Below are 26093 nucleotides of genomic sequence, written 5' to 3'. Positions count from 1 at the left end.
GCGCGTCACAGTGGCCGAGGAGCTGAGCCTGGTGTCCTGCAGCGTCCACTCACGCGTCCACTCAGCATTCCCGCAGAGCATAAGTTCTGAAAAGGTGGGGCCTCTGCAGCTGGTCCCCACCAGCCCCCCACCCAGGGGAGTCACCTTTCCTCCCTGATGGAGCAGGCAGGGACACAGGAGCAGAGGCCCCACACCCCTTCCTCTGGCTCCGGGCACCTGTGGGCCACTGGAGCCATCCAGGTGGGCCTGCCACGCAGCTGCCCCGAAGGCATGGCAGGTCCAGGTGCCTGACTCCACTGGGACCCACCACAGGGCCCAGCGATGTCCAGAGACCACCCCTGTGGAGGACTTGACCAGCTGGCCTGGTCACTGCTCAGCCTGCTAACCACAAACAGGGCAGGAGGACAGTCTGAGGGGACGTTGTCTGCAGATGCAGAAGATGGATGGCTGGATGGCCACGTCCTCTACCAGGAGCTGGAGGGCGTGACCGTCCACAAATCAGAGCAAAGCCAGAGGCCCAAAGCCCGGTGTGAGGCAGCCTGACACCTGGCCTAGTCCAGCCCGGCCACTGTAGTGCCCACCACTATCCCTGCCCTGCCCACGCTGCCTCTGCAGACTGCACCCTCCCCCCACAGGGTCAGGGGGAGCCTGACGCTCTGTTCAGTGAAATGTGGGCAAAAATGACATCACCATCCCCCTAACCTGCAGGCACAGACACTGTGGATCCAGAGACGCAGCTGCCCTAGAGGCCACCCAGCCCATAGGACACTTCATGTGAGCTTGATAGAAACCTGCTGTCGGGGACAGTTGGGCCATCTGGACATGCCCCGAGGGTGGCCAAAAGGAGCTCCACAGGTGGCCGGGGCTCGGCAGCCTTGGGCGGCACCCCAGGACCTGATGGGGAGGCCCCGCCTGCTCGCCCTGCACGGGGCTTTCTGCCAGCGCCATTTCCGGGGACTTCCGCAGGAAACGCAGCATTAGCGTGTTTGCGATGCACACACAGGATCTGGGGCTCACTGCACAGAGAGCAGCCCACGTCCAGCTTTGGCAGGACCTTCTGGAGGGTGTGGGTGAAGAGAAAGCCCCAGGGACCACAGGCCAGGGCTGTGCCATGGGGACTCTGGGGGCAGGGACTGTCCCCATTCTGGCCTTCCCTTGTGGGCCTCACACCACACCCGGGGAAAGCTGGGCCCGGGCCCTCCTGGCTGGCCCTCAGGGCCGGGCCTCACCTCCTCCTATCCCCACACAGCCCTGCCTCCCCGTCTCTCCATCTCTGTCGTCTCCCTCGGTCTCTGTCTGTCTCTTATCTGCTTTTGTCTTTCTGGGTCTGTTACTGGGTGTCTATGTTTCTCTTTGTCTCTTTACCTGTCTCCATTTCTTTATTTGTCTCTGTCTCTGTCAGTCTCTCTGTGCTCTCTGTATCTCTGTGTGTCTCTGTTCCTGTCTCTACATCTCTGTATGTATTTCTCTGTCTCTGTGTCTCTATCGCTCTGTGTCTATTTCTATATCTGTATCTCTGTCACTGCTTCTTCTGTCTTTACCTCTATCCCTCTTTATCTCTGTCTCTCTGCCTCTGTCTCTCTATCTCTGCTTGTCTCTACCTCTGTCTCTGTCTACCTCTGTCTCTATGTCTACCTCTCAGTGTCTCTGTCTCTGCCTCTGTAACTCTGTCTCTGACTCTGTCTGTGCCTCCTGTGTCGCTGTCTCTACCTCTCTGCCCCTCCGTCTCCACCTCCCTGTCTCTGACTGTCTCTGTCTCTCTGCCTGTCTCTGTCTCTGCCTCCTGTGTCTCTATCTCTACCTCTCTGCCCCTCTGTCTCTACCTCCCTGTCTCTGATGGTCTCTGTCTCTCTGCCTGTCTCTGTCTCTGCCTCTTGTGTCTCTGTCTCTACCTCTCTGCCCCTCCGTCTCCACCTCCCTGTCTCTGACTGTCTCCGCCTCTGTAACTCTGTCTCTGACTCTGTCTGTGCCTCCTGTGTCTCTGTCTCTACCTCTCTGCCCCTCCGTCTCCACCTCCCTGTCTCTGACTGTCTCTGTCTCTCTGCCTGTCTCTGTCTCTGCCTCCTGTGTCTCTGTCTCTACCTCTCTGCCCCTCCATCTCTCCCTCCCTGTCTCTGGCTATCTCTGTCTCTGTCTCTGCCTCCTGTGTCTCTGTCTCTATCTCTCTGCCTCTCCATCTCCACCTCCCTGTCTCTGTCTCTCTGACTCTGTCTGTGCCTCCTGTGTCTCTGTCTCTACCTCTCTGCCCCTCCGTCTCTACCTCCCTGTCTCTGACTGTCTCTGTCTCTCTGCCTGTCTCTGTCTCTGCCTCCCTATCTCTGTCTCTACCTCTCTGCCCCTCCGTCTCCCCCTCCCTGTCTCTGTCTCTGTCTCTGCCTCCCTGTCTCTGTCTCTACCTCTCTGCCCCTCCGTCTCCCCCTCCCTGTCTCTGACGGTCTCTGTCTCTACCTCTCTGCCCCTCCGTCTCCCCCTCCCTGTCTCTGTCTCTGTCTCTGCCTCCCTGTCTCTGTCTCCACCTCTCTGCCCCTCCGTCTCCCCCTTCCTGTTTCTGACGGTCTCTGTCTCTGCCTCCCTGTCTCTGTCTCCACCTCTCTGCCCCTCCGTCTCCCCCTCCCTGTCTCTGTCTCTGTCTCCCCCTCCCTGTCTCTGTCTCTACCTCTCTGCCCCTCCGTCTCCCCCTTCCTGTTTCTGACGGTCTCTGTCTCTGCCTCCCTGTCTCTGTCTCCACCTCTCTGCCCCTCCGTCTCCCCCTCCCTGTCTCTGTCTCTACCTCTCTGCCCCTCCGTCTCCCCCTCCCTGTCTCTGACGGTCTCTGTCTCTGCCTCCCTGTCTCTGTCTCCACCTCTCTGCCCCTCCGTCTCCCCCTCCCTGTCTCTGTCTCTACCTCTCTGCCCCTCCGTCTCCCCCTCCCTGTCTCTGACGGTCTCTGTCTCTGCCTCCCTGTCTCTGTCTCCACCTCTCTGCCCCTCCGTCTCCCCCTCCCTGTCTCTGTCTCTACCTCTCTGCCCCTCTGTCTCCCCCTCCCTGTCTCTGACGGTCTCTGTCTCTGCCTCCCTGTCTCTGTCTCCACCTCTCTGCCCCTCCGTCTCCCCCTCCCTGTCTCTGTCTCCACCTCTCTGCCCCTCCGTCTCCCCCTCCCTGTCTCTGACGGTCTCTGTCTCTGCCTCCCTGTCTCTGTCTCCCGCTCCCTGTCTCTGACGGTCTCTTCTCTCTGCAGCCTCTTGCAGAGCCCCGCCCTCCCTTGGCTCTGATACCCTGGAAGCCAGATGCTCTCCAGGGCCAGCCTCATCTCTGGCCCCCACCCTCTGAGCACCCCACGTGGGCCAAGGCCAGCTGAGCTTGCTGACCCCAAGGGACGCCCTCGCCCGAGATGGAGCCAGGTGGAGGGTGGGACAGAGCCTGGCCTGGGGGCTCCTCCTGCAGCGGGGCTGGCTGCTGGAGAAAGTAGCCAGGACATGGGCTTGGGGAGAGGACCAGGGTCACCTCAGGGAGGCCCAGTGGGGGTCTTGGAGCCCAGGTGGCTCCTGAGGGGAGAGGGGCCATGGGGCCAGATGGGCAGGGCCCAGCTTGGAGGCGTCCCCCACCCCAGCTCCTGCCAGCACCCCACTGGGCTCCAGTCTTGGCACAGATGAACCCTGGCCCGGCACTGCCCGGGCACAATGCAGCCGCACAGTGCCCTGGAGGGAAGAGGCTGCGGTGCACAGGCAGGGACCCGAGCCGCACAGCCCTCCCACACAGGCAATGTCCAGTACCAGCACAGGGCTTCCCCCTCCCCTGGACTGGGGTCAGCAATGTCCAGAGGACAGCCTGGCTTGGAAGGGGCTGAGAGGAGAGCTGCCCAGCTTCCTGCAGGGAGGAGATGCAGCTGCTCCAAGGACCCAGAGGACCAGTATCCTGCTGGGCCAGGCAGGGCCAGCAGATACCATCTCTTTGCCTCGGGCCCCTCTTCCCAGGGAGCAGGCCTGGCCCTGGCCTGGGGCTGCACTCCCCCCACATGTCTGTTTGCACAGGGGAGGGGCGGCCAGCTGGGCCTCCTGTCTGCAGCAGGGGGTGGCTCCAGGGCCCTGGGATGGGCAGATAAGGCATTAACTGCAGCTGAGACGCGCCCTGCTGATCTGCTGACGCCTCCGTCCACCCAGGTGCTCGGGTGAGGTGCCAAAGGTTCCCTATAAAGCACTGGGCTCCCAGCCACCGCCACTTGCCCTCTGGCTCCCGTCCTGCCTGCGCTTGCCAGGCCCAGCTCAGTGACCACCATGGTGAGGCTCGTGCTGCCCAACCCGGGCCTGGAGGACCGGATCGCTTCCCTGGATGAGCTGGAGAGCATCGAGGAGAAGGAGGCCAGCTCGCGGCCCCAGTGGGACAACAAGACCCAGTACATGCTCACCTGTGTGGGCTTCTGCGTGGGCCTCGGCAACGTGTGGCGCTTCCCTTACCTGTGCCAGAGCCACGGAGGAGGTAGGGTGGCCAGGGCCCGGGGGCGGGGGGCGAGGCTTGAGGCCAGGTGGAGGCTGAAGCCAGACAGACTGCAAGGCCAGGAGCAAACAACCCAGAGGCCGGAGGTCACAGATGGCCATCCCTGCTGGACGCCCAGTACGCCCTTCAGAGAGCTGGGGGGCTGAAGATGTCCCCACCCCTAGTCTCCAGGGGAGACCCACCCTGTTCAGCCCAGGGTAGCTGTGGGTTCAAAGATGGTCTCGCAGCGGCTACAGAGAGGGACGGGCAGCTCCTCCAGGGGGAGCCTCCTGCCCTGAGGATGGAAGGCCTGGGTACTGGGCCCCTAAGACCCATGGACTGGGAGAGGCTGACCAGAGGCACATGCTGCTGGACTCCAAGCCGGGCTCTGGAGGCACAGCCCGAAGGCCCACGGGTGGAGCGGGGCCGCTCCAGGGCCTGGCCTTCCACAGGCAGCCCCCTTCCCCACCTGGTGTGGGTCTGAGCCTAGGCTGGCCCCTTGTCCAGCTCCGGGTGGCTCCTGCTGCTGGCAGGAAGCTCAAGGGGCGAGTGGCCAGCACGGAGGTCATAGGTCCCGATGGCTGCCTGGCATCCCTAGCCTGTCCCCCGGCCCCCAGCCCTGGGAGGCTGCTGCCCCTCTTGTGGGCAGCCTTGGGCTCCATTACCATTTAGGAATCCTGAAGGCCCGGGAGTCTGGGCAGGCCCAGCCCGACTGCAGGAACAGGCTCTGCGGGTACCCCGTGTGCCATGAGGCGTGGCATCAGGTTCTCTCTCAACGACTGGTCGTGCAGCCTCACGGGCTCTGAGGGAAGTGCCCAGGGAGCAGCGGGTGGCACTCCTGGGTCAGCTTTGCCCTCCGAATTGCGCAGGCTGTGCTGTGCACGTGAACTCTCTGGTGTCTCTGGTCCAGCCGGCATGTCCCACTTGGGGCAGGTGGGTGCCCTGGGGCTAGGGTGGGGCTTCCCAGCAGGCCAGGTGTTGACATTCCCCAGGTCCCTTCTCCACACTGGCTTCCCAGAATTCAGCTCAGCCCTCAGCCTTCTGCCAAAGTCCCCTCCCCGCCCCAGGACCCTGCAGCACTTGGTGCTAAAGGGAGCCAGGGCTGCCTACAGACACACAGGCCTGGGACCTTCCTCTCCACTGAGGGCAGAGGGGAGGACAGACAGGGGGCCATGCAGATGCCACAGGGGGAGCGGACCAGGATGCCCATGGAGGCCAGGGCTGACCAGTGTCCACCTGGGAGAGCATCGGTGGGTCTGAGGCTGACCCGCAGCACTTTGTTTCAGGGTCTCTCAAAAGGGCCTCCTGTGAGCCCCGGGATTTGGGAAATCTGAAGGACTCCAGCTCCTCGGGGTTAGGGTCAGCCTGGAGATGGCGGGGCTTTGGGTCCTAACACTTCCCTCTGAGGACCACGGGGTCTGACCCTTGGAGGACAGGTGGGGAAGGGGCTGTGCAGGCTCTGTCACAGGCTGGGATCCCTGGGCAGGGTCTCCTGGGCACCTGCTTCCCTGCAGGGCCTGGGCTCCAGCAGGCAGAGAGGTCCTGGGAAGCCCAGGGTCTAGGGTGGTCCTGAGGACACCACCAAGCCCTTCTCCCCTAGTCCCTGGACCAGCTGCCTGCCCCTGTCCTCTTGTGTGGGGACACCTGGTCACCTCCCGGGCTTTGGAGGCCACCTTCCAGCCAGGCTCTCCAACAGCTGCAGAGAGAGCAAGCACAGGTCACCGTGAGACCTGTGCCCCTGGACCACACTGCCCTGTGCTGACCATGTCCAATAACCCAGCACCTGGCCTGAAGGAGCAGAAGCCAGGATTCCAGCAGATGGACTCAGGGAAGCAGGACCCAGGCCCTCTGCCTGCCGGGGAAGGTTCAGAGCTCCTGGTGTGACTCCGCACAGGGGCTCCTGGTGAGCTAACCTGGCCATGTCTCTGGATGCGGGGGCTGGCAGAGAAGCCTGTAGGTGAGGCTCTGTCTGCCTTCCACCTTCAAGGAACAGCTGAAAGGACCCAGGGGACACAGGGTCCCCTGTGCAGGCTCCCGGGGACGTGAGGCTTTGGCAGGAGGGCAGGGGAGTACCTGGCTCTGCACAGTATGGGGGCACATGTAAGGGGGACGAACCTCCGTCAGCTGAGACGGCCCCTCAGAGGCATCACGTCCGCACTGCCATCAGCTCCAGAGCCATGTTCACACCTGCGGCCAGAGACACCTGTCTCCAGGTGTGTCCCAGCACTGGCCTCAAGCCTCAGGCCACTGAAGGGCTCTGCTGACCCCTCCAGTGCTGCTGCCCCACTCCCTCCACACTCTGCAGGGCAGACAGGATAACCACACTGAGAGCTGGTCCCAGCTTTCTCCCCTGCCCCTGGCCCCTTGCCCACCAGCAAGCCCAGCCTGCCCCGCTCTAGTCCAGGGGCTGCCCCCAATGGCTGGCTCTGTGGGTCCTGTCCTCCGTGGGTCCTGTCCTCCGTGGGTCCTGTCCTCTGTAGGTCCTCTCTTCTGTGGGTCCTGTCCTCCATGGGTCCTGTCCTCTGTAGGTCCTGTCCTCCATGGGTCCTCTCCTCCGTGGGTCCTGTCCTCTGTGGGTCCTGTCCTCCATGGGTCCTGTCCTCTGTAGGTCCTCTCTTCCGTAGGTCCTGTCCTCCGTGGGTCCTGTCCTCCGTGCGTCCTGTCCTCCATGGGTCCTCTCCTCCGTGGGTCCTGTCCTCGGGGGTCCTGTCCTCATGGGTCCTCTCCTCCGTGGGTCCTCTCCTCCGTGGGACCTGTCCTCCATGGGTCCTGTCCTCGTGGGTCCTGTCCTCGTGGGTCCTCTCCTCTGTGGGTCCTCTCCTCAGTGGGTCCTGTCCTCCATGGGTCCTGTCCTCGTGGGTCCTGTCCTCGTGGGTCCTGTCCTCGTGGGTCCTGTCCTCCGTGGGTCCTCCCCTCCGTGGGTCCTCTCCTCCGTGGGTCCTGACCTCCATGGGTCCTGTCCTCGTGGGTCCTCTCCTCCGTGGGTCCTCTCCTCCGTGGGTCCTGTCCTCCATGGGTCCTGACCTCCGTGGGTCCTGTCCTCCATGGGTCCTGTCCTCCGTGGGTCCTCTCCTCCGTGGGTCCTGATCTCCGTGGGTCCTGACCTCCATGGGTCCTGACCCTCTGTGGGTCCTCTCCTCCTTGGGGCCTGTACTCTGTGGGTCCTGTCCTCCGTGGGTCCTGACCTCCGTGGGTCCTGACCTCCGTGGGTCCTGTCCTCTGTGGGTCCTGTCCTCCTTGGGTCCTGACCTCTGTGGGTCCTGTCCTCCGTGGGTCCTGATCTCCGTGGGTCCTGACCTCCATGGGTCCTGACCTCTGTGGGTCCTCTCCTCCTTGGGTCCTGACCTCTGTGGGTCCTGTCCTCCGTGGGTCCTGTCCTCGGGGGTCCTATCCTCATGGGTCCTCTCCTTCGTGGGTCCTGTCTTCCATGGGTCCTGACCTCCGTGGGTCCTGTCCTCCGTGGGTCCTCTCCTCCGTGGGTCCTGTCCTCCATGGGTCCTGACCTCTGTGGGTCCTTCCTCTGTGGGTCCTGACCTCCATAGGTCCTGTCCTCCCTGGGTCCTGTCCTCTGTGGGTCCTGACCTCTGTGGGTCCTGTACTCGTGGGTCCTGACCTCTGTGGGTCCTGACCTCTGTGAGTCCTGTCCTCCGTGGGTCCTCTCCTCCGTGGGCCCTGTCCTCCGTGGGTCCTGACCTCTGTGGGTCCTCTCCTCCATGGGTCCTGTCCTCCGTGGGTCCTGACCTCTGTGGGTCTGTCCTCATGGGTCTTGTCCTCCGTGGGTCCTGACCTCTGTGGGTCTGTCCTCATGGGTCTTGTCCTCCGTGGGTCCTGTCCTCGTGGGTCCTGTCCTCCATGGGTCCTGACCTCCGTGGGTCCTGTCCTCCATGGGTCCTGTCCTCCGTGGGTCCTCTCCTCCGTGGGTCCTGATCTCCGTGGGTCCTGACCTCCATGGGTCCTGACCCTCTGTGGGTCCTCTCCTCCTTGGGGCCTGTACTCTGTGGGTCCTCTCCTCCGTGGGTCCTGATCTCCGTGGGTCCTGACCTCCATGGGTCCTGACCCTCTGTGGGTCCTCTCCTCCTTGGGGCCTGTCCTCCGTGGGTCCTGTCCTCCATGGGTCCTGACCTCCGTGGGTCCTGTCCTCCATGGGTCCTGTCCTCCGTGGGTCCTCTCCTCCGTGGGTCCTGATCTCCGTGGGTCCTGACCTCCATGGGTCCTGACCCTCTGTGGGTCCTCTCCTCCTTGGGGCCTGTACTCTGTGGGTCCTGTCCTCTGTGGGTCCTGTCCTCCTTGGGTCCTGACCTCTGTGGGTCTTGTCCTCCGTGGGTCCTGATCTCCGTGGGTCCTGACCTCCATGGGTCCTGACCTCTGTGGGTCCTGTCCTCCTTGGGTCCTGACCTCTGTGGGTCCTCTCCTCCTTGGGTCCTGACCTCTGTGGGTCCTGTCCTCCGTGGGTCCTGTCCTCGGGGGTCCTATCCTCATGGGTCCTCTCCTTCGTGGGTCCTGTCTTCCATGGGTCCTGACCTCCGTGGGTCCTGTCCTCCGTGGGTCCTCTCCTCCGTGGGTCCTGTCCTCCATGGGTCCTGACCTCTGTGGGTCCTTCCTCTGTGGGTCCTGACCTCCATAGGTCCTGTCCTCCCTGGGTCCTGTCCTCTGTGGGTCCTGACCTCTGTGGGTCCTGTACTCGTGGGTCCTGTCCTCGTGGGTCCTATCCTCCGTGGGTCCTGTCCTCGTGGGTCCTGTCCTCGTGGGTCCTGTCCTCCATGGGTCTTGTCCTCGTGGGTCCTGTCCTCTATGGGTCCTGACCTCCGTGGGTCCTGTCCTCTGTGGATCCTGTCCTCCGTGGGTCCTGTCCTCGTGGGTCCTGTCCTCGTGGGTCCTGTCCTCGTGGGTCCTGTCCTCCATGGGTCTTGTCCTCGTGGGTCCTGTCCTCTATGGGTCCTGACCTCCGTGGGTCCTGTCCTCTGTGGATCCTGTCCTCCGTGGGTCCTGTCCTCGTGGGTCCTGTCCTCGTGGGTCCTGACCTCTGTGGGTCTGTCCTCGTGGGTCTTGTCCTCCGTGGGTCCTGTCCTCCGTGGGTCCTGTCCTCGTGGGTCCTGTCCTCCGTGGGTCCTCCCCTCCGTGGGTCCTCTCCTCCGTGGGTCCTGACCTCCATGGGTCCTGTCCTCGTGGGTCCTCTCCTCCGTGGGTCCTCTCCTCCGTGGGTCCTGTCCTCCATGGGTCCTGACCTCCGTGGGTCCTGTCCTCCATGGGTCCTGTCCTCCGTGGGTCCTCTCCTCCGTGGGTCCTGATCTCCGTGGGTCCTGACCTCCATGGGTCCTGACCCTCTGTGGGTCCTCTCCTCCTTGGGGCCTGTACTCTGTGGGTCCTGTCCTCCGTGGGTCCTGACCTCCGTGGGTCCTGACCTCCGTGGGTCCTGTCCTCTGTGGGTCCTGTCCTCCTTGGGTCCTGACCTCTGTGGGTCCTGTCCTCCGTGGGTCCTGATCTCCGTGGGTCCTGACCTCCATGGGTCCTGACCTCTGTGGGTCCTCTCCTCCTTGGGTCCTGACCTCTGTGGGTCCTGTCCTCCGTGGGTCCTGTCCTCGGGGGTCCTATCCTCATGGGTCCTCTCCTTCGTGGGTCCTGTCTTCCATGGGTCCTGACCTCCGTGGGTCCTGTCCTCCGTGGGTCCTCTCCTCCGTGGGTCCTGTCCTCCATGGGTCCTGACCTCTGTGGGTCCTTCCTCTGTGGGTCCTGACCTCCATAGGTCCTGTCCTCCCTGGGTCCTGTCCTCTGTGGGTCCTGACCTCTGTGGGTCCTGTACTCGTGGGTCCTGACCTCTGTGGGTCCTGACCTCTGTGAGTCCTGTCCTCCGTGGGTCCTCTCCTCCGTGGGCCCTGTCCTCCGTGGGTCCTGACCTCTGTGGGTCCTCTCCTCCATGGGTCCTGTCCTCCGTGGGTCCTGACCTCTGTGGGTCTGTCCTCATGGGTCTTGTCCTCCGTGGGTCCTGTCCTCGTGGGTCCTGTCCTCGTGGGTCCTGACCTCCGTGGGTCCTGTCCTCCGTGGGTCCTCTCCTCCGTGGGTCCTGACCTCCGTGGATCCTGTCCTCCGTGGGTCCTCTCCTCCGTGGGTCCTGTCCTCCGTGGGTCCTGTCCTCGTGGGTCCTGTCCTCGTGGGTCCTATCCTCCGTGGGTCCTGTCCTCGTGGGTCCTGTCCTCGTGGGTCCTGTCCTCCGTGGGTCTTGTCCTCGTGGGTCCTGTCCTCTATGGGTCCTGACCTCCGTGGGTCCTGTCCTCTGTGGATCCTGTCCTCCGTGGGTCCTGTCCTCGTGGGTCCTGTCCTCGTGGGTCCTGACCTCTGTGGGTCCTGTCCTCCGTGGGTCCTGTCCTCGTGGGTCCTGTCCTCGTGGGTCCTATCCTCCGTGGGTCCTGTCCTCGTGGGTCCTGTCCTCGTGGGTCCTGTCCTCCATGGGTCTTGTCCTCGTGGGTCCTGTCCTCTATGGGTCCTGACCTCCGTGGGTCCTGTCCTCTGTGGATCCTGTCCTCCGTGGGTCCTGTCCTCGTGGGTCCTGTCCTCGTGGGTCCTATCCTCCGTGGGTCCTGTCCTCGTGGGTCCTGTCCTCGTGGGTCCTGTCCTCCATGGGTCTTGTCCTCGTGGGTCCTGTCCTCTATGGGTCCTGACCTCCGTGGGTCCTGTCCTCTGTGGATCCTGTCCTCCGTGGGTCCTGTCCTCGTGGGTCCTGTCCTCGTGGGTCCTATCCTCCGTGGGTCCTGTCCTCGTGGGTCCTGTCCTCCGTGGGTCTTGTTCTCGTGGGTCCTGTCCTCTGTGGGTCCTGACCTCCGTGGGTCCTGTCCTCTGTGGATCCTGTCCTCCGTGGGTCCTGTCCTCGTGGGTCCTGTCCTCGTGGGTCCTGACCTCTGTGGGTCTGTCCTCGTGGGTCTTGTCCTCCGTGAGTCCTGTCCTCCGTGGGTCCTGTCCTCCGTGGGTCCTGACCTCCGTGGGTCCTGTCCTCCATGGGTCCTGACCTCTGTGGGTCCTGTCCTCCGTGGGTCCTGACCTCTGTGGGTCTGTCCTCGTGGGTCTTGTCCTCCGTGGGTCCTGTCCTCCGTGGGTCCTGTCCTCGTGGGTCCTGTCCTCGTGGGTCCTGTCCTCCGTGGGTCTTGTCCTCGTGGGTTCTGTCCTCTATGGGTCCTGACCTCTGTGGGTCCTGTCCTCTGTGGATCCTGTCCTCCGTGGGTCCTCTCCTCCGTGGGTCCTGTCCTCCGTGGGTCCTCTCCTCCATGGGTCCTGTCCTCGTGGGTCCTGTCCTCCGTGGGTCCTGTCCTCGTGGGTCCTGTCCTCCGTGGGTCTTGTCCTCGTGGGTCCTGTCCTCTATAGGTCCTGACCTCCGTGGGTCCTGTCCTCTGTAGATCCTGTCCTCCGTAGGTCCTGTCCTCGTGGGTCCTGTCCTCGTGGGTCCTGACCTCTGTGGGTCTGTCCTCGTGGGTCTTGTCCTCCGTGGGTCCTGTCCTCCGTGGGTCCTGTCCTCGTGGGTCCTGTCCTCTGTGGGTCCTGACCTCTGTGGGTCCTGTCCTCCATGGGTCCTGACCTCTGTGGGTCCTGTCCTCCGTGGGTCCTGTCCTCTGTGGGTCCTGTCCTCCGCTCAGCAAGCCGGAGCACTTACCCTGCAGAAGGGGGCGTGGCTGCTTCCAGGCAGCGCGATCCCCAGCACTTCCCTGTCCGTCTGTCCTGCCACCTGGCTTCTGAGTGTGCTCCAGTGAGCCGAGGGCTCCAGGCAGCACCAGGAGGCCGGGTCTCCCGGGACCTTTGGACCCACAGCCGTCCTGCAGGAGACTCACCACAGCCGCTCCCTCCTGGGCGCCAGCACCCATGGGAGGCGCAGGAGGACAGAAAGGCCCCTCCTGGTTTGGTTTCAAAGGACCTTTCAAAGGCCTTGCTGGAGACCCCCAGGGGCCGAGGACCCCCCTGGCCCTCCCAGAGGTGCTAAGGGCTTGCTTCCTAGGCTGGGTTGTCCTGAGCCAGGCCCCCAGGAGCCCCAGGCGCCCCCATGCCAAGACCTGCTGACCCACACTGCAGCTGGGGCCCCCCGCTCTCTGTTCCCTCACTGGGCCTGACGGTAGCAGGGACCCCCAAGGGCCTCATTGGAACCGAGGAAGCCTGGCTCTGCCTCTCATTGTCTCTCTGTCCATCTGTCAGTCTGGAGGATGCTGTCCCTGCCTGACAGGGGCCTGGCCCAGAGGGCCCAGGCTGCTCCCAGGGGGTGTTCTGGCCAGATGTTGGGATCTGGGTGTCCTTCTGGGGTGGGTCTTGTCACCTGAGCCTAGGACACCAGGCCAAGGAGGGCAGGTTTTGAGGGTGGGTGGCTCACATCTGTCATTCTTTAGCTGTACATGACGCCAGGGGACCTGGCAGGACAGTCGCAGGTCAATGCTGGTGCCCAGCGTTCAGGGAAGTGGCCTGGGGCTGGCCCACACCTGGTCTCGGGCAGCCTTGTGTTTGGCTCTGAGGCTGTACTTGGGCAGTGGGTTGTGTCCTGAGCACAATCCAGCTGCTCCCTGTCACAGCCAGCTGCTCCCGGCCTGAGAGGGCCCCTGGGGGGGTTCCCACACCCAGCCAGGGGGGAGGCGATCCATTCTCCCTCAGGTGGGGACAATTTGGTAATGAGGGTAGCATCCAGGTTCAGGTGCAGGCCGGCTCAGCCCCAGGGTGGTGCTGCATCCTGACCCACGCTTCTCACTGGGCCCTGGGACAAGCAGGTAAAACCCACAGGGTCCACGCCCCCTGCAGGGCCCCTGAGCCCCTCACAGACCCTGTTGAGCACACCCAGCGCCTCTGTAGCCCAGGCTGGCGCCTGCTGCTCCTCCCACACTCATCCCACGCTGTCCTCACCTCCCCAGCGGCTCAGTGACCCCCTCTGCCCAGCTCCCTGGACACCTTCACTAGCTCCCAGGTGCTGCTGGAAGCCCACTTGCAGCACAGGTGCGGGCTGGACATCAGCAGGGGCTGGCAGGGGCCCCTTCAGGGCAGATGGCCTGTTCGCAGAGCTCTGGGGGCCAACTGGCCCTGGCTAGGAGTCCCCACACCGCAGGTGTTCGGTGTTCCCAGCGGCAGCTGGTCCAGCGACCACACCCCCAGGGGACAGGTGGAGCCGGTCGGTCTGTGTGAGGGTGGGGATGCCTGCTTCCCAGTGGCCCTTCAGGAGCAGGCAGTGCACCCAACCCTGGTCCGTGACTCACTGCTCCATCTCAGCTCAGGTCCGCCCTCCCACCCACCTCGATGCTCTGCAGCACTGTCCCTGGGCTCCTCCCCAGGGCCCCCGCGGGCCTGCGTCCTGACACCGGCTCTGCCCTTGCAGGAGCCTTCATGATCCCGTTCCTCATCCTGCTGGTGGTGGAGGGCATGCCCCTGCTCTACCTGGAGTTCGCCATCGGCCAGCGGCTGCGGAAGGGCAGTGTGGGCGTGTGGAGCTCCATCCACCCGGCCCTCAAGGGCGTAGGTGCGTGTCTGGTGTGGCCCCTCCTGGGCCAGGGACTGGGCCCGGTCCTCCAAGTGTCCCCAGGTGGAGAGGGATCCCAGGGTCACCCCTCTCAGAGGCCTTCAGAAACCCTCTGCTGGAGCCTCCAGGAGTGTAGATGGCAGGGTCAGGGCTGGACGCTCCTGGTCCCCGGAGGCTCTAGACTCAGAGGACAGCAGAATGACCCCTGCCTGCCCAGAGTAGGCCAGCAGAGGGCACTAGCTGCCTGCTCTCGGCCTACTTCCACAGACTCAGCCAGGAGTCCCCCAGCACTGACCCCAGCCCCAGGTGTAGTCACTCATTTACAAACTCTGACCCAGGGCTGGCCCCAGCGTGTTCTCACCAAGAGGTCCACAGTTCACTGGGACCTCAGGACATGGGTAGGCACCAAAAAATTGTTGAGCTTGGAGAGAAAGGGTCAGGGTCCACTAGGAAAGGGACTCTGAGTCCAGGTGGGGCCTGCCCTGAGGCCTGAGGCCCAACCAGCTCCACTACCCACACCCTGCCCTGGAATCCAGAGCTCCTTCCCCCAGCCCTGGCCTCTCCCAGCCCTCCTGTACCCGTCAGTCCCCCGTCCCTCCCATCCCCATCTGTCCCCCGTCCCTCCCCCGTCCCCGGCGGTCCCCCATCCCTCTCACACACACATTCTAAGTGCACACATGACACCCTTGTGGTCCTGCCCCATCGTCCCAGGCACTGGACCACTGCCCCAGCAGCTCCACAGACAGCCTTCCCCGCCCGCCTGCCCCTGGTGTGGGTGGGCCTGGGGGACTGCTCCTGCCCCTCCGCTGGCGAGTGCCCTGTCGGGAGGCCCTCCGCGGGGGCAGCTGCCCTGGGCCTCAGCCACCCCTTCCTGCAGGCATCGCCTCCATGTTCGTGTCCTTCATGGTGGGTCTGTACTACAACACCATCATCGCCCTGGTCATGTGGTACTTCTTCAACTCCTTCCAGGAGCCCCTGCCGTGGAGCCAGTGCCCGCTCAACGGGAACCACACAGGTGAGGCTGGCGGAGCCAGCGCCCCCCCACCTGGCCCCCCGGGAGTGACGGGACTCCGTGCATGGCCACCCGGGTGCCACTGACCTGGTTGTTGAAAGAGCGCCTCGGAGCCACAGGTCACTTAGAAACCAGAGCCTTCAGGGCCCCACGGACAGAGACCCGGGAACTGCTGGGTCTCCAGGCTCCAGGCGTGGCCTGGCGGGATGTCCAGAGGACCAGCTCCTTCACACCTAGGGCCCCGCATGTCTCCACCACGGGTGCCTGTGCGTGTTCCCCAACCCTCGGGGGCCTGAGAGCAGGGCAGCCACGGGTGTGGACCTGGCCAGGGCATCCAAGACCCCAACCTCCTGCCAGCTGAGCATGTGCCCCCAGGAGCTGGGGCAGCAAGAAGCAGCACAGGCCACAGTCAGGCGCGTGTCCCCAACACGCTCATGCCTCCGGGCACATGTGGGGCCTTGGTGGCCCTTCTCCCACGCGTCTCCCCCTGGTGGCCCAGCCCTGAGGTGTGCGCCTGGCTTGCCCTCGCAGGCTACGTGGAGGAGTGTGCCAAGAGCTCCTCCGTGGACTACTTCTGGTACCGAGAGACCCTCAACATCTCCACCTCCATCAGCGACTCGGGCTCCATCCAGTGGTGGATCCTGCTCTCCCTGACCTGTGCCTGGAGCGTGCTGTACGTGTGCACCATCCGTGGCATTGAGACCACGGGGAAGGTATGGGTGTGTCCAGGCTGCTGCCTCCGGGAACGGGGCCCACACCTGAGCCACTGACCAGCTCACCTGGTCCCCATGTCCTCTGGGGAGCCTCTGCCCCAGGTTTGCCACACGGGCTGGCCAAGATGCTCTCAAGACAGGCTCTTGAATCGTCCCACGCAGGCTGAGGCACGGCCCAGCGTGGAGCTGGCCCAGCATCATGAGGCCCAGGGTCCAGCCCCGCACTGCGCTCTGCACACAGAGTCATCCCGTCTCCCCGGGTGGAAGCGTTAAGTGACACCAGGCCCAGTGGAAGACGGAGAAGGGCCACCATCCTCAGCTGGGAAGGCTTCCTGCCTGCCAGCCCTGCCCTCGTCCCGGCCTGACCCGTGTGCCCTCTGCCCTCGTCCCGGCCTGACCCGTGTGCCCTCTGCCCTCGTCCCGGCCTGACCAGTGTGCCCTCTGCCCATGCAGGCTGTCTACATCACCTCCACGCTACCCTACATTGTACTGACCATCTTCCTCATCCGCGGCCTGACGCTGAAGGGTGCCACCAACGGCATCGTCTTCCTGTTCACGCCCAATGTGAGTTCCTGCTGTCCACCCTCTCCAGATCCTCTGGGGAGGTCCATGCTGGGTTAGGCTCTCCCCAACTCTGTGTCCTCCTGGCCTTAAGACCAGCTCCCAGGCTGCTGGCCAGCTGCAACCTGGCCAGTCCCAAGTCTAGGAGGGTCAACGAGGGCCCAGCGGGAGTCCTGTCTGCAGGCCCTCCTGCGGCTGTGCAGGGTGGGGGCACTGGTGAGCTGGAGGTTGCCCCTCTGTGTGGAATAGTGGCCCCAGTCAGGGGAGGAACCAGCTGCTCCCTGTGGTGGACAGCGTCCATCCTGACCACCAGTCACCACCAGCCCAGGCGGCCTCCCTCCCTGGCCCACCACCGAGGCTCGGGTCTCCTCCCCGGCCGCCCTCCTTTGTTCTGGGCCTGGTGGGTGAGCCGCGGTCTCTGTCGGAGCAGGTCACGGAGCTGGCCAACCCCACCACCTGGCTGGACGCGGGCGCCCAGGTGTTCTACTCCTTCTCGCTGGCCTTCGGAGGCCTCATCTCCTTCTCCAGCTACAACTCTGTGCAGTGAGTGTGGGGCAGGCGGGTTCCGCAGAGCAGGGCACTGAGGGCCTGGGCCTGTTTCCTGCTGACCAAGTGCAGTTCCGTTGTGAGCACGGGAGGGGAGAACAGAGCTGCTTGGCAAAGCCCGGCCCCCTTCACAGCCCACTGGCTGGGCACCTGGAAGGGATGCCCGGGGTGTTCCTGCAGCCGGGCCCCAACGAGCTCCGCTGCCTGGTCTCTGTGTGCTCCCTCTCCTCGGCCCCCACCTCCACACCCACGCGGTCCCTGCTCACTCCTTGGCACCCCAGACCTGGTGGGGTCCTGCAGGCAGAGCCTCCCTGAGGGCCTAGGAGAACACAGGGGGCGCTGTGGAGCACCTACCGTGGATGGCCCCAGTGATCCTCACTGGGTGGGGAGACAAGCACCTACTGTGTGTCAGAGCCATCCTCAGTGAACTGAGGTGGGTGAGTGGGACAAGTACCTGCTGTGCATCGGGGTCATCCTTGCTGACCTGTGGGTGGGGGGACAAGCACGTACTGTGTGACAGGGCCATCCTGGGTGAAGCCTGGTGGGCCAGGGTTGAGCCAAGCGATCAGCAAATGTGTCTTGGTGATGAGTGGAGGTGGGGGCGGGAAGGAGGCAGCAGGGGCAGGGCAGGACGGCCTTCTGTGGGCAGGTGGACCTGCAGGCTTGGCCAGGCAGCCGAGGTTGAACAGAGGTGGCACAGAGGCCAGGCAGGCAGGGGTGCCTTCTGGGAAGGAGGGACTGACAGGAGGGCATGGTGACCGGGGAGGTAGGGCTGGTAGGCGGCCAGGGTCAGCATGGACAGAGGGCTTCTGGGCCCTGCAGGAGGGGCACCAGGTACCAGCCATGGAGCAGGTAGGGTGGGCAGTGTTGCCCTGAGCTCGACCCAAGACTCTGTACAGTGTCACCGCGTGGGCCAGGTCCTGGGCTTCAGAAAGCCCCCTCTGGAGCCGTGGGGAGGGGTGGAAGGGGACAGGCCTGCCGCAGCGGAGCCAGCGGAGCTCCCCCGGCTTCAGACGCCCCCACACAGTTCACGCTGGTGCCCAGCTCAGCGCTGAGGACACCATAGTGGGCAGCGGCCCCTCCAGGACCAGACGTTCTCAACTCACCAGAGATACCCGACCCCCAAGCGGTCACTCCCAAGTCCCTGGGGCCAGCCCTGGTGGCTTTCGGCCTGGCTGTGCTGCTCCGGCTGCACGGAGCTCCCTGTGAAGCGGGCACCCTGCTTCCTTCCTGGCATGGCTGACTGCGTGGTGGTGGACAGGGCACAGCCTGCCTGTCCACTTGTTAGCCGGGACATCGGGCTGTTTCCACTTCTTGGCTGCTGTGAGCACCAGCACACAGGTGTGGACCCTGAGGGGCGGCGCTGCTGGATAGGGCTCTGCCTGTCGCCTGGCCACTGCCAGCTCTGAGCTCGGCCCCTCAGTTCCTATGCGCAGGGCCACCCCAGCGGTGCGGGGCCGTGCCCACTGTGGACACATCTGCAGCCCTGATGGCTCACATGCTGCCTGGGGGCCTGGGACTGGGGGCTGGACTGGCCCACGTGTGCCCACAGGCGCTCCGCCTCTGGTCTCCACAGCCCTTTTTACTTTATTACTGGGTTATTGCCGTCACCGTTGGTACTGGGGTTGGACGCAGGGTGATCACCCACTGAGCTACGCCACCAGCCCTTTTTATTTAGTTTGAAAGGCCCCTCTAAGCGGCCCAGGTTGACCTTGAACTTACCGTCCTCTTGCCTCAGGACCCAGCTCACTCTGCCTCTGACAGAAGCCTCTGGAGGGAGGGAGCTGGTGCCATCTGCTGGGACAGTCAGTGTGGAGGCTCAGCGGAGGCTGAGTGAGGTCACTGCGGTGGTGAGGACTGGGAGGAAGTTCGCAGCCCTGAGGGGCCCTAAGCTGAGGCCGCAGGTGGCCACACCTCCCACTCCTCTGGGGCCAGGACTACCCAGCTCTGTGGCCCTCCAGCTACCTGGGCAGCACGAACCCTGCAGACCCTCCACAGACTAAACTCCACCGGGGACCCCTGCTGGGACCGCCCCTGCTGCACCCTGGGTGACATCCATCATGTCAGGAGGCCCAGGGCTCAGAGGACAAGTCCCAGACAGAGCCTTCCAGCTCCTCCTTCCCCCCTGGGAGGGGGTCCACCCAGGCCTGGGGTCCGCCCAGTCCTGGCATCTGGGAAGTGAATCCCTCTCAAAATTGCAAATAAGAACCTACAACCCAAACCAAGCCACCCATCCCTCTAGGTCTGGGGCAAGGAGGGTGTGGGCAGGGAGGCCCTGGCTTGCCATTTCCAGAGGCTTGGGCCTTGCCTGCTGGGGTGGAGGCCCAGGGCCTGCCCTTACTCTGAGCCAACTGTCCCCTGCCTGAGCTGGGCTGGGCTTGGAGCCCAGAGATCTCTGGGCCCGAGGTGAGAGCTCGTCCAGGTGTCCCCAGGCTGTGGGGCTCCAGAGCCACCCGTGGGGGAAGGTGTGTGGTCTCCTAACGTGGTAAGAAGATCAAGAGTGAGGTCCACCAGCCATGTGCTTGGGGTGGAGACCCAGCCCTTGGGCCACTCTTGAGTCTGAAATGCCCACACACCAGAGGACAGTGGGCTCAGGGGCTCCCAACCCAGGGCAGGGCGCAGCCTCAGGACTGGACATGGTGGGGCCTCCACACTGCCCGACTCTGGGCGGGTGCATCCTCGCCCACACACCAGCCATGCCGGGCCTGCAGGCACCACTCTCGTCCACAGCAACAACTGTGAGATGGACTCTGTGATCGTGTCCATCATCAACGGCTTCACGTCCGTGTATGCGGCCACCGTGGTCTACTCCATCATCGGCTTCCGGGCCACCGAGCGCTACGACGACTGCTTCAGCACGTGAGTGCATCCCCACCACCGCCCTCGCTCCCACAGGGCCCTGCGGGCCCCTCCAGGGCTGTGCCCACCCTTCCACCCACGCCCCCCCCCCCGGGGCCATCGGGGCATGCATCAGCCTCCTCTCTCCTGCAGGAACATCCTGACCCTCGTCAACGGGTTCGACCTGCCCGAGGGCAACGTGACCCAGGAGAACTTCGCAGACATGCAGCGCTGGTGCAACGCCACAAATCCCGTCGCCTACGCGCAGCTGAGCTTCCAGAACTGCGACATGAACTCCTTCCTCTCCGAGGTGGGTGGGTCCTGGGGGGCTCCACGCGGTTCAGAGCCCCTCCGGGCACGCGGAGCCCACTCTGCGCCAGCCCCAGTCCCTGACCTTGAACACCTAGGGCTCCCTGCAGACTCCTTCTGTAAAGATGGAGAGTTACCAGGCGGCCAGCACCACACTTCTGACCCTCAGCCGTCAGGAAGCCAGGAGACCTTAGTAATGGAGCTGGTGAACAACATTTGAACACCTAGGGAAATCTACTGCTCTCTAAGGGTGGCCCAAGGTGACTGTGTCTGACCTTGCAGTTTTCCAGTTGGAAGCCAGCCTGTGCTTTGGAGGAGCAGGTCATTTTCAGGGCCTGGCACTGCTGTGGCCACTGGTTAAAATGTCACATTGGGAGCAGGAGTCACAGAACTAGCTAGGGCAGAGGGTCCTGAGGCTCCCTGGTGTCCCACGGACTTCCAGAGGATGGCTCCTGGTGGAGCCAAGGTTTCTCTCCTGATGCCCCTGCCCGGACAGCCGGCCTCCGGGACGGTGGCATGGCCTCGGCGCACACCCGCAGGGCCCACTGTGCCTGGCCTGCTGACCTCACAGCACTGTCAGGGTGTGTGCCTGTGACCCGCTCACGGGCCTGTCTGCAGCCCTCTGAGCCCAGCACAGGGAGAGCCCCCTGCAGACGCCCCTAGTGGCCATGACTGTCATCCTGGCCACATGGGGTTCTGACCGCTGCTGGGAGGTGGGACCCGCCCACCGGTCATAACGCATAGTTGAGCTTCTTAAAAAGCGAGTTGGGCCCAGAAGACAGATGGACCCATTTCACCAGATGACCCCAAGTGCCCAGCCCTTTCTTGGTGTGGGCCTGGGGAACACAGGTCACCAGGTGCCTGGTGTGGCCTGTGACCATGTGCCGCTGTGCAGGGTGTGGAGGGCACGGGCCTGGCCTTCATCGTCTTCACCGAGGCCATCACCAGGATGCCAGTGTCCCCGCTGTGGTCCGTGCTCTTCTTCCTCATGCTCTTCTGCCTGGGCCTGTCCTCCATGTTCGGGAACATGGAGGGTGTGGTGGTGCCCCTGCAGGATCTCAGGCTTATCCCCAAAAAGTGGCCCAAGGAGCTGCTCACAGGTGTGTGGGCACCCAGGGGGTGGCGCCCTCAGGGGAGACCGTCCCCGGTGGGTCCTGCCCCGTGACCATGGCTCTGCGCCCACCGGCCCACAGGCGTCATCTGCTTGGGCATGTACCTCATCGCCTTCGTCTTCACGCTGAACTCCGGCCAGTACTGGCTGTCCCTGATGGACAGCTACGCCGGCTCCATTCCCCTGCTGATCATCGCCTTCTGTGAGATGTTTGCTGTTGTCTACGTGTACGGCGTGGACAGGTAGGCCGGAGGTGGAGCACCGGGGACAGCCGCGTCTAACAGATGAGCTCAGTCCAGGAGAGCTCCTGCTGGGCTCAGGGGAGACGGGGTGCTGTGGCTCAGGCCTCTGCTGCCATGTGGCCCGAGTGTCGATGGCCTTCAGAGGAGCAGGCCTCACCTGGTCCTGGCCTTGCTGCATGGACCGAGAGAGGCAGCAGCATGGGGCTGAGCCTGGCGGAGGTGGCACTTTGATTCCCATTTGGAAGCAGTCCAAGCCCTCCAGCTCCCGATGACACTGGACATCACTGTGCAAACAGGGCTGAGCAGCAGTGCAGGGACCCATGTGTGGTGACAGTGTGGGAGAGAAAACGCAGCAGCAGCCACCAGGGAATCGCAGCTCAGCCTGGGTACACTGCATGAGCAAGACGCTCCGTTGGGGACCCTGAAATAGCCCCTGGGGCTCAAGGGCAGGCACAAAATCACAGGATGGGGCACATCTGAGAGCAGCAGGAGCTTCCTGCTCAGTCAGGCCTGGCCTCAGCCGTGTCCTGGGCAGGGAGCTGGGGCTGCACACCACTCCCTGTCCACGGCCAGGGACGCTCCTGGTGTGGGGGAGCAGCACTCCAGCCTTCTCAGGGCGGGCAGGCAGGCAGGCAGCCCCCCGGACCCACAGGCCCGTGGCTGCACACCTGCCCTGCCTCTCTTCATCATCCCCCACTGCTGCACAGGACTGCGGGAGGCAGGGCCCTTGTGGGTGGCCAAGTTCAGCAAGTGCCACCCTCTGCTGGGGCTCCTGCTTTGGGAGACCTGTTCTGAATCATGACACACAGCAGTCCACAGGGTACCTGGACAGGGCTTCGTTAGCCTGCGTGAGGACCAGGCTGCAGCAGCCAAGGGCAGCAGGGCCAGGCTGAGGAAGACCAGGTGGCCACAGGGGGTTTCAAAGTCACAAGGGTGTTTTAAGCAGAGCCTGTGGAATTAGCCACACGCCCCAGCTTGGTGGCTGTGAAGGACATGCAGACTGATCTCTGCTGCCTCCAGGTCTGTGGATGGTAGGAGGCAGGTGCCAGGTGGATGGGCTGCAGGGCTGGGCTTCCAAAGGCCCCCAGCGGGCCCAAGACCAAGTCTCAGAGACCCCAGGCAGGCTCACGCCTTTGTTCCACCTGTCCATCCTGATTTCTAAGGAAAGTAAACCCTTTGTGCAGAAAGCTGGGCATAGGACAGTTTCAAGCCCCAGGGCAGGTCATGATGGGCACTGTCCAGCCTCAGAGCTGACCCTGTACCTGTGTCAGGAGGAGCGGAGGGGACAAGTCTCACGGCTGCCTCTGCTCTGCTCCCCTGGAGCTCTGGCCCTCCCTGCTCTGCTCCCCTGGAGCACTGGCCCTCTGTGGTCACCAGCACGTGGCGAGGACAGGAACCTCTGACAGAGCTGCTGATGGCATCCCAGGCAGTGAGGCCTCTGGGCACACGGGCTGGCAGGTGGCTCCTCTGGCCAGAGTCTCCTCCGACAAGAGGCAGAGCTTTGCCTGCACACAGGGTGGAGCTTTGCTGAGGGATGCCAGGGCGTGGCCTCCAGGACATGCCACGTCCAGGCAGCAGGACTGGACAGCCTTGGGCCTCGATAAGCTGCATCCTGGTGGACTCATGGAGGTCACCCCTCCTGTCCTGCTGCAGGTTCAACCGGGACATCGAGTTCATGATTGGCCACAAGCCCAACATCTTCTGGCAGCTCATGTGGAGAGTGGTCAGCCCCATAATCATGTTGGTCATCTTCCTCTTCTACTTCGTGATCCAGGTCAACAAAGAGCTCACGTACAACGTCTGGGACCCTAGCTACGTGAGTGCCCAGCCGGCAACGGGGCAGCTGCCAAGTTCCCCATGGGCAGGGGGAGGCAGTGCTGGAGGAAGGCGGGCGTCCCCCTGCCGCCGAGCAGCAGGCGAGCACCGTGGGGTCAGAGTGCCTTTGCCTTCTGGGTTGCTCACCCTGTGTGGCCCTCTTGCAGGACAAGTTTCCCCAGTCCCAGCAGGTGGCCTACCCAGGCTGGGTGTACGCCGTGGTGACCATTGTGGCTGGGGTGCCGTGCCTCACCATTCCCTGCATCGCCTTCTACAAGATCATCAGAAACCATTGGCGGAGGCCAGGTGACCAGCAAGGGCTGGTCAGCACACTGTCCACAGCCTCTGTGAACGGAGAACTCAAGTCCTGAGTGGGCCCAGCCCATAGTCTGCAGCCGATAGTGTCGGGAGGAAAGGAGCCACAGGACCTTGAGGTGGCAGGGCTGCAGTGTGCGTGTGCATGAATGCATGGGTGTGTACATATGTGTTGTCCAAGTGTGTTCATGCATACATGCAGGGGTACACACATGTACAGGTGCAAAGTGTGTGGTGTGTATGTTAGAATGCATATAAACACGTATGTGTCTGAGTGTGTAAGTATATGTGTGAATATGTGTGTGTTGTGCATGTATATATACCCAAGCACATGTTTGTGTGTACACGCATGGTAGTGTATGCATGCCTGTACGTGTGCATAAGCACACGTTTTACACACGTGTAAATGTTTATGTGTGAGCATATGTGTGTGTGCATGAAGGTGTGTATATGTCTGTGGATATAAGTTGTGCACACACATGCAGGTGAACATGAACATTATGTTGCAGATATGTGTGCACATGCATATGCAGGTGTGTGTGTTTGGGTGTAAAATGTGTCTGTATGATGTGGGTTATGTATATATGAGTGTATGTGGGCCTGTGTATTGTGCACACAGATATTTGTACATATGCACCTAAGTGTGCGTGAATTGTATACACCTGTACCCAACTCACAAGTGTGTGCCTGTGCCTATTCCTGTATGCATACATGTGCTTATTGCACATATGTGTGAAAATGTATGTGTTTACATGTTCCTGACACGTGCCCCTTCTCAGGCCTGGCCACCGTATGCACTGTCCCTCATGTGGACATGGTGGTGGGGCATGGACTGTGGCCTGGGGCAGACCTGGCTCAGGACTTGCCTGACCTGCACTGCCCTGTGAAGAGTCCAAGACCCAGGTGAGGGAGGCCAAGTTGCTATGCTCCCTCTGTTGCGAGGCAGGAGACAGAGCGTGAGCCGCCGGCTGGTCTCCTTGGAATTGTCCCCGCTGCCCACCCCACACTGCTGGCTGCCCTGGACCAACGGCCCCTGAGGGAAAGGTGTGGGCCCTTTTGCTCTTCAAGGAGAAGTGTGAGGGGCATGGGTGGGCGAGGCTGCGGGCCTGGCTGGGGGACTGACCGTTTAATCATTGCTGCTGGCTGCACAGCTCAATGGGCAGCTCAGCGGAGCTCAGCCCGGCCAAACCGCAGCAGGAGCCACCTTGTGTGTTCTTAAGGGACGTTAACCCCGTGAATTTTTAGCCAGACGCTGGAGGAGAAAGGTCAAAGGGTAACTTGGCCTGAGCACTGTGGTTGAGGGCACTCTGAGAGTCCTGGGCACTTTGTCCACCCTATGTCGCTCGGGGAGCCCGGGGTCGGCGCCTGCGTTTGCCCCGTGGTGGGTGTCACCCTGGACCTCTCCCTCATCTCAGCCGGAGGCACTTCCCACTTTGGATGTTTGCTTCAGCAAGCTGGCTGCCTCCGCTTTTCATGGAAAAAACTTCCTGAGGATTCTCTCGGCCAGTGTGGGAGGTCCTGGGGGGCCTGGCACCATGTTCCTCCAGCTCAGAGACACTCCACGTCACTCCCCACCAGACTCCAGCTCCAGCCACGCGACCCTGCACACCCAAGTCCTCTTACCAGGCACTCTCCATCATCCAGCTGGCCACCTGGGACTGTGATCTGCAGAAATCTACCAAATCAGGGGGACCCAGGGGCCCAGGCTCTGCCCCAGGCCTGGTGACATGCCCCGGAAGCTCAGCCCAAGAAGATGGAGGGTCCCATCTGGTCCCCTCTCCCCACAACCTCCGACTGGGAAGCCGTTGATGGATCCATACCCACCAGTGCACTGCCCACGGTGTCCCGGAGGCCCCGTGGGGTCTCGGACGTCTGTGGTGTCTCCTGGGCAGCTCTCTGATGGCTTCTGTGTGGGGTTGTGGAATAAAGCAGGCCTGTTTAATACCCCTGGCTCAAGAGCTGCTGTCAGACACGGAGGCTGGAGCTGGGCTGTGGCCAAGGCCGAGGGGGGTCACAGCACTTGGAGGTGCAGCTAGCGAGTCTGGCCCACCTCTGGGCCCAGGGGATGGTTCGGGCTCATTCTGAAAGAAGCCTCTCTGCTGTGGCCCCTGGAGTGTGGGACCTGGTAGCCCAGTGGGCTGGACAGACACTGGTCTGGGGACCCCTTGCTGCCCCGGGAGGGCTGGTGGGGCTTGGCCAGGACATGCAGGGTGCAGGAGAGGGGAGGCAGGAGGCAGGGAATCTTCTGAGGAGCACCAGGGAGAAGAGGACCAAGGAGATGCCCCGGGCCATCTGCAGAGTCCTGGTCATGCTGGGCAGAACAGCTGGCCCCAGGCTCTGCAGGTGCCACTCACAGAGCCTCCTAGGTGAGGAGGCAATGCCAGGACAGGGGCCACAAGGGCCGAGCATGGGCACGTGGTGACAATGGTGGCATGTGGCCCTCCCAGACCCCAGGCGCCACGTCCTTGCCCGTGGCAAGCTCTGGAGAAGTGACGTGCAGGAAGCAGAGCTGTGCAGGGTCCTCAGTGTGTTTTCTCACCCACTGAGTCGACACCTACCTCAAAAGCACAGCCACAGTCACATAGTGAATCGTTTCCAAAGACCAAGTGTGCCCTGCCGTGGGAGTCCTGCAGTCCCCGGAGCAGAGGCCACTACGCTGGCAGCAGGCCAAGCCATTCATGGGGCTGGGGGATGCGGGCCATGGGGA

The 26093-nt window shown here is 63.2% G+C and overlaps 1 protein-coding gene across 1 annotated transcript; it reads left to right on the top strand.

Moving 5' to 3' along the window:
- Window positions 1-4128: 4128 nt before the first annotated feature.
- Slc6a19 (solute carrier family 6 member 19) lies at window positions 4129-25330 on the top strand. Its single transcript, XM_005340734.5, has 12 exons — window positions 4129-4455; window positions 13784-13924; window positions 14802-14939; window positions 15468-15649; window positions 16103-16213; window positions 16641-16753; window positions 19487-19615; window positions 19748-19904; window positions 20799-21003; window positions 21097-21256; window positions 22910-23072; window positions 23239-25330. The coding sequence occupies exons 1-12, from the start codon at window positions 4254-4256 to the stop codon at window positions 23440-23442; spliced, it is 1905 nt and encodes a 634-aa protein (XP_005340791.2). The 5' UTR covers window positions 4129-4253; the 3' UTR covers window positions 23443-25330.
- The last annotated feature ends 763 nt before the right edge of the window (window positions 25331-26093 follow it).

The sequence above is a fragment of the Ictidomys tridecemlineatus genome, chromosome 1 (assembly GCF_052094955.1).
Source record: "Ictidomys tridecemlineatus isolate mIctTri1 chromosome 1, mIctTri1.hap1, whole genome shotgun sequence".
Lineage (NCBI taxonomy): Eukaryota > Metazoa > Chordata > Mammalia > Rodentia > Sciuridae > Ictidomys > Ictidomys tridecemlineatus.
This window is presented reverse-complemented; position numbering and strand designations above follow the sequence as displayed.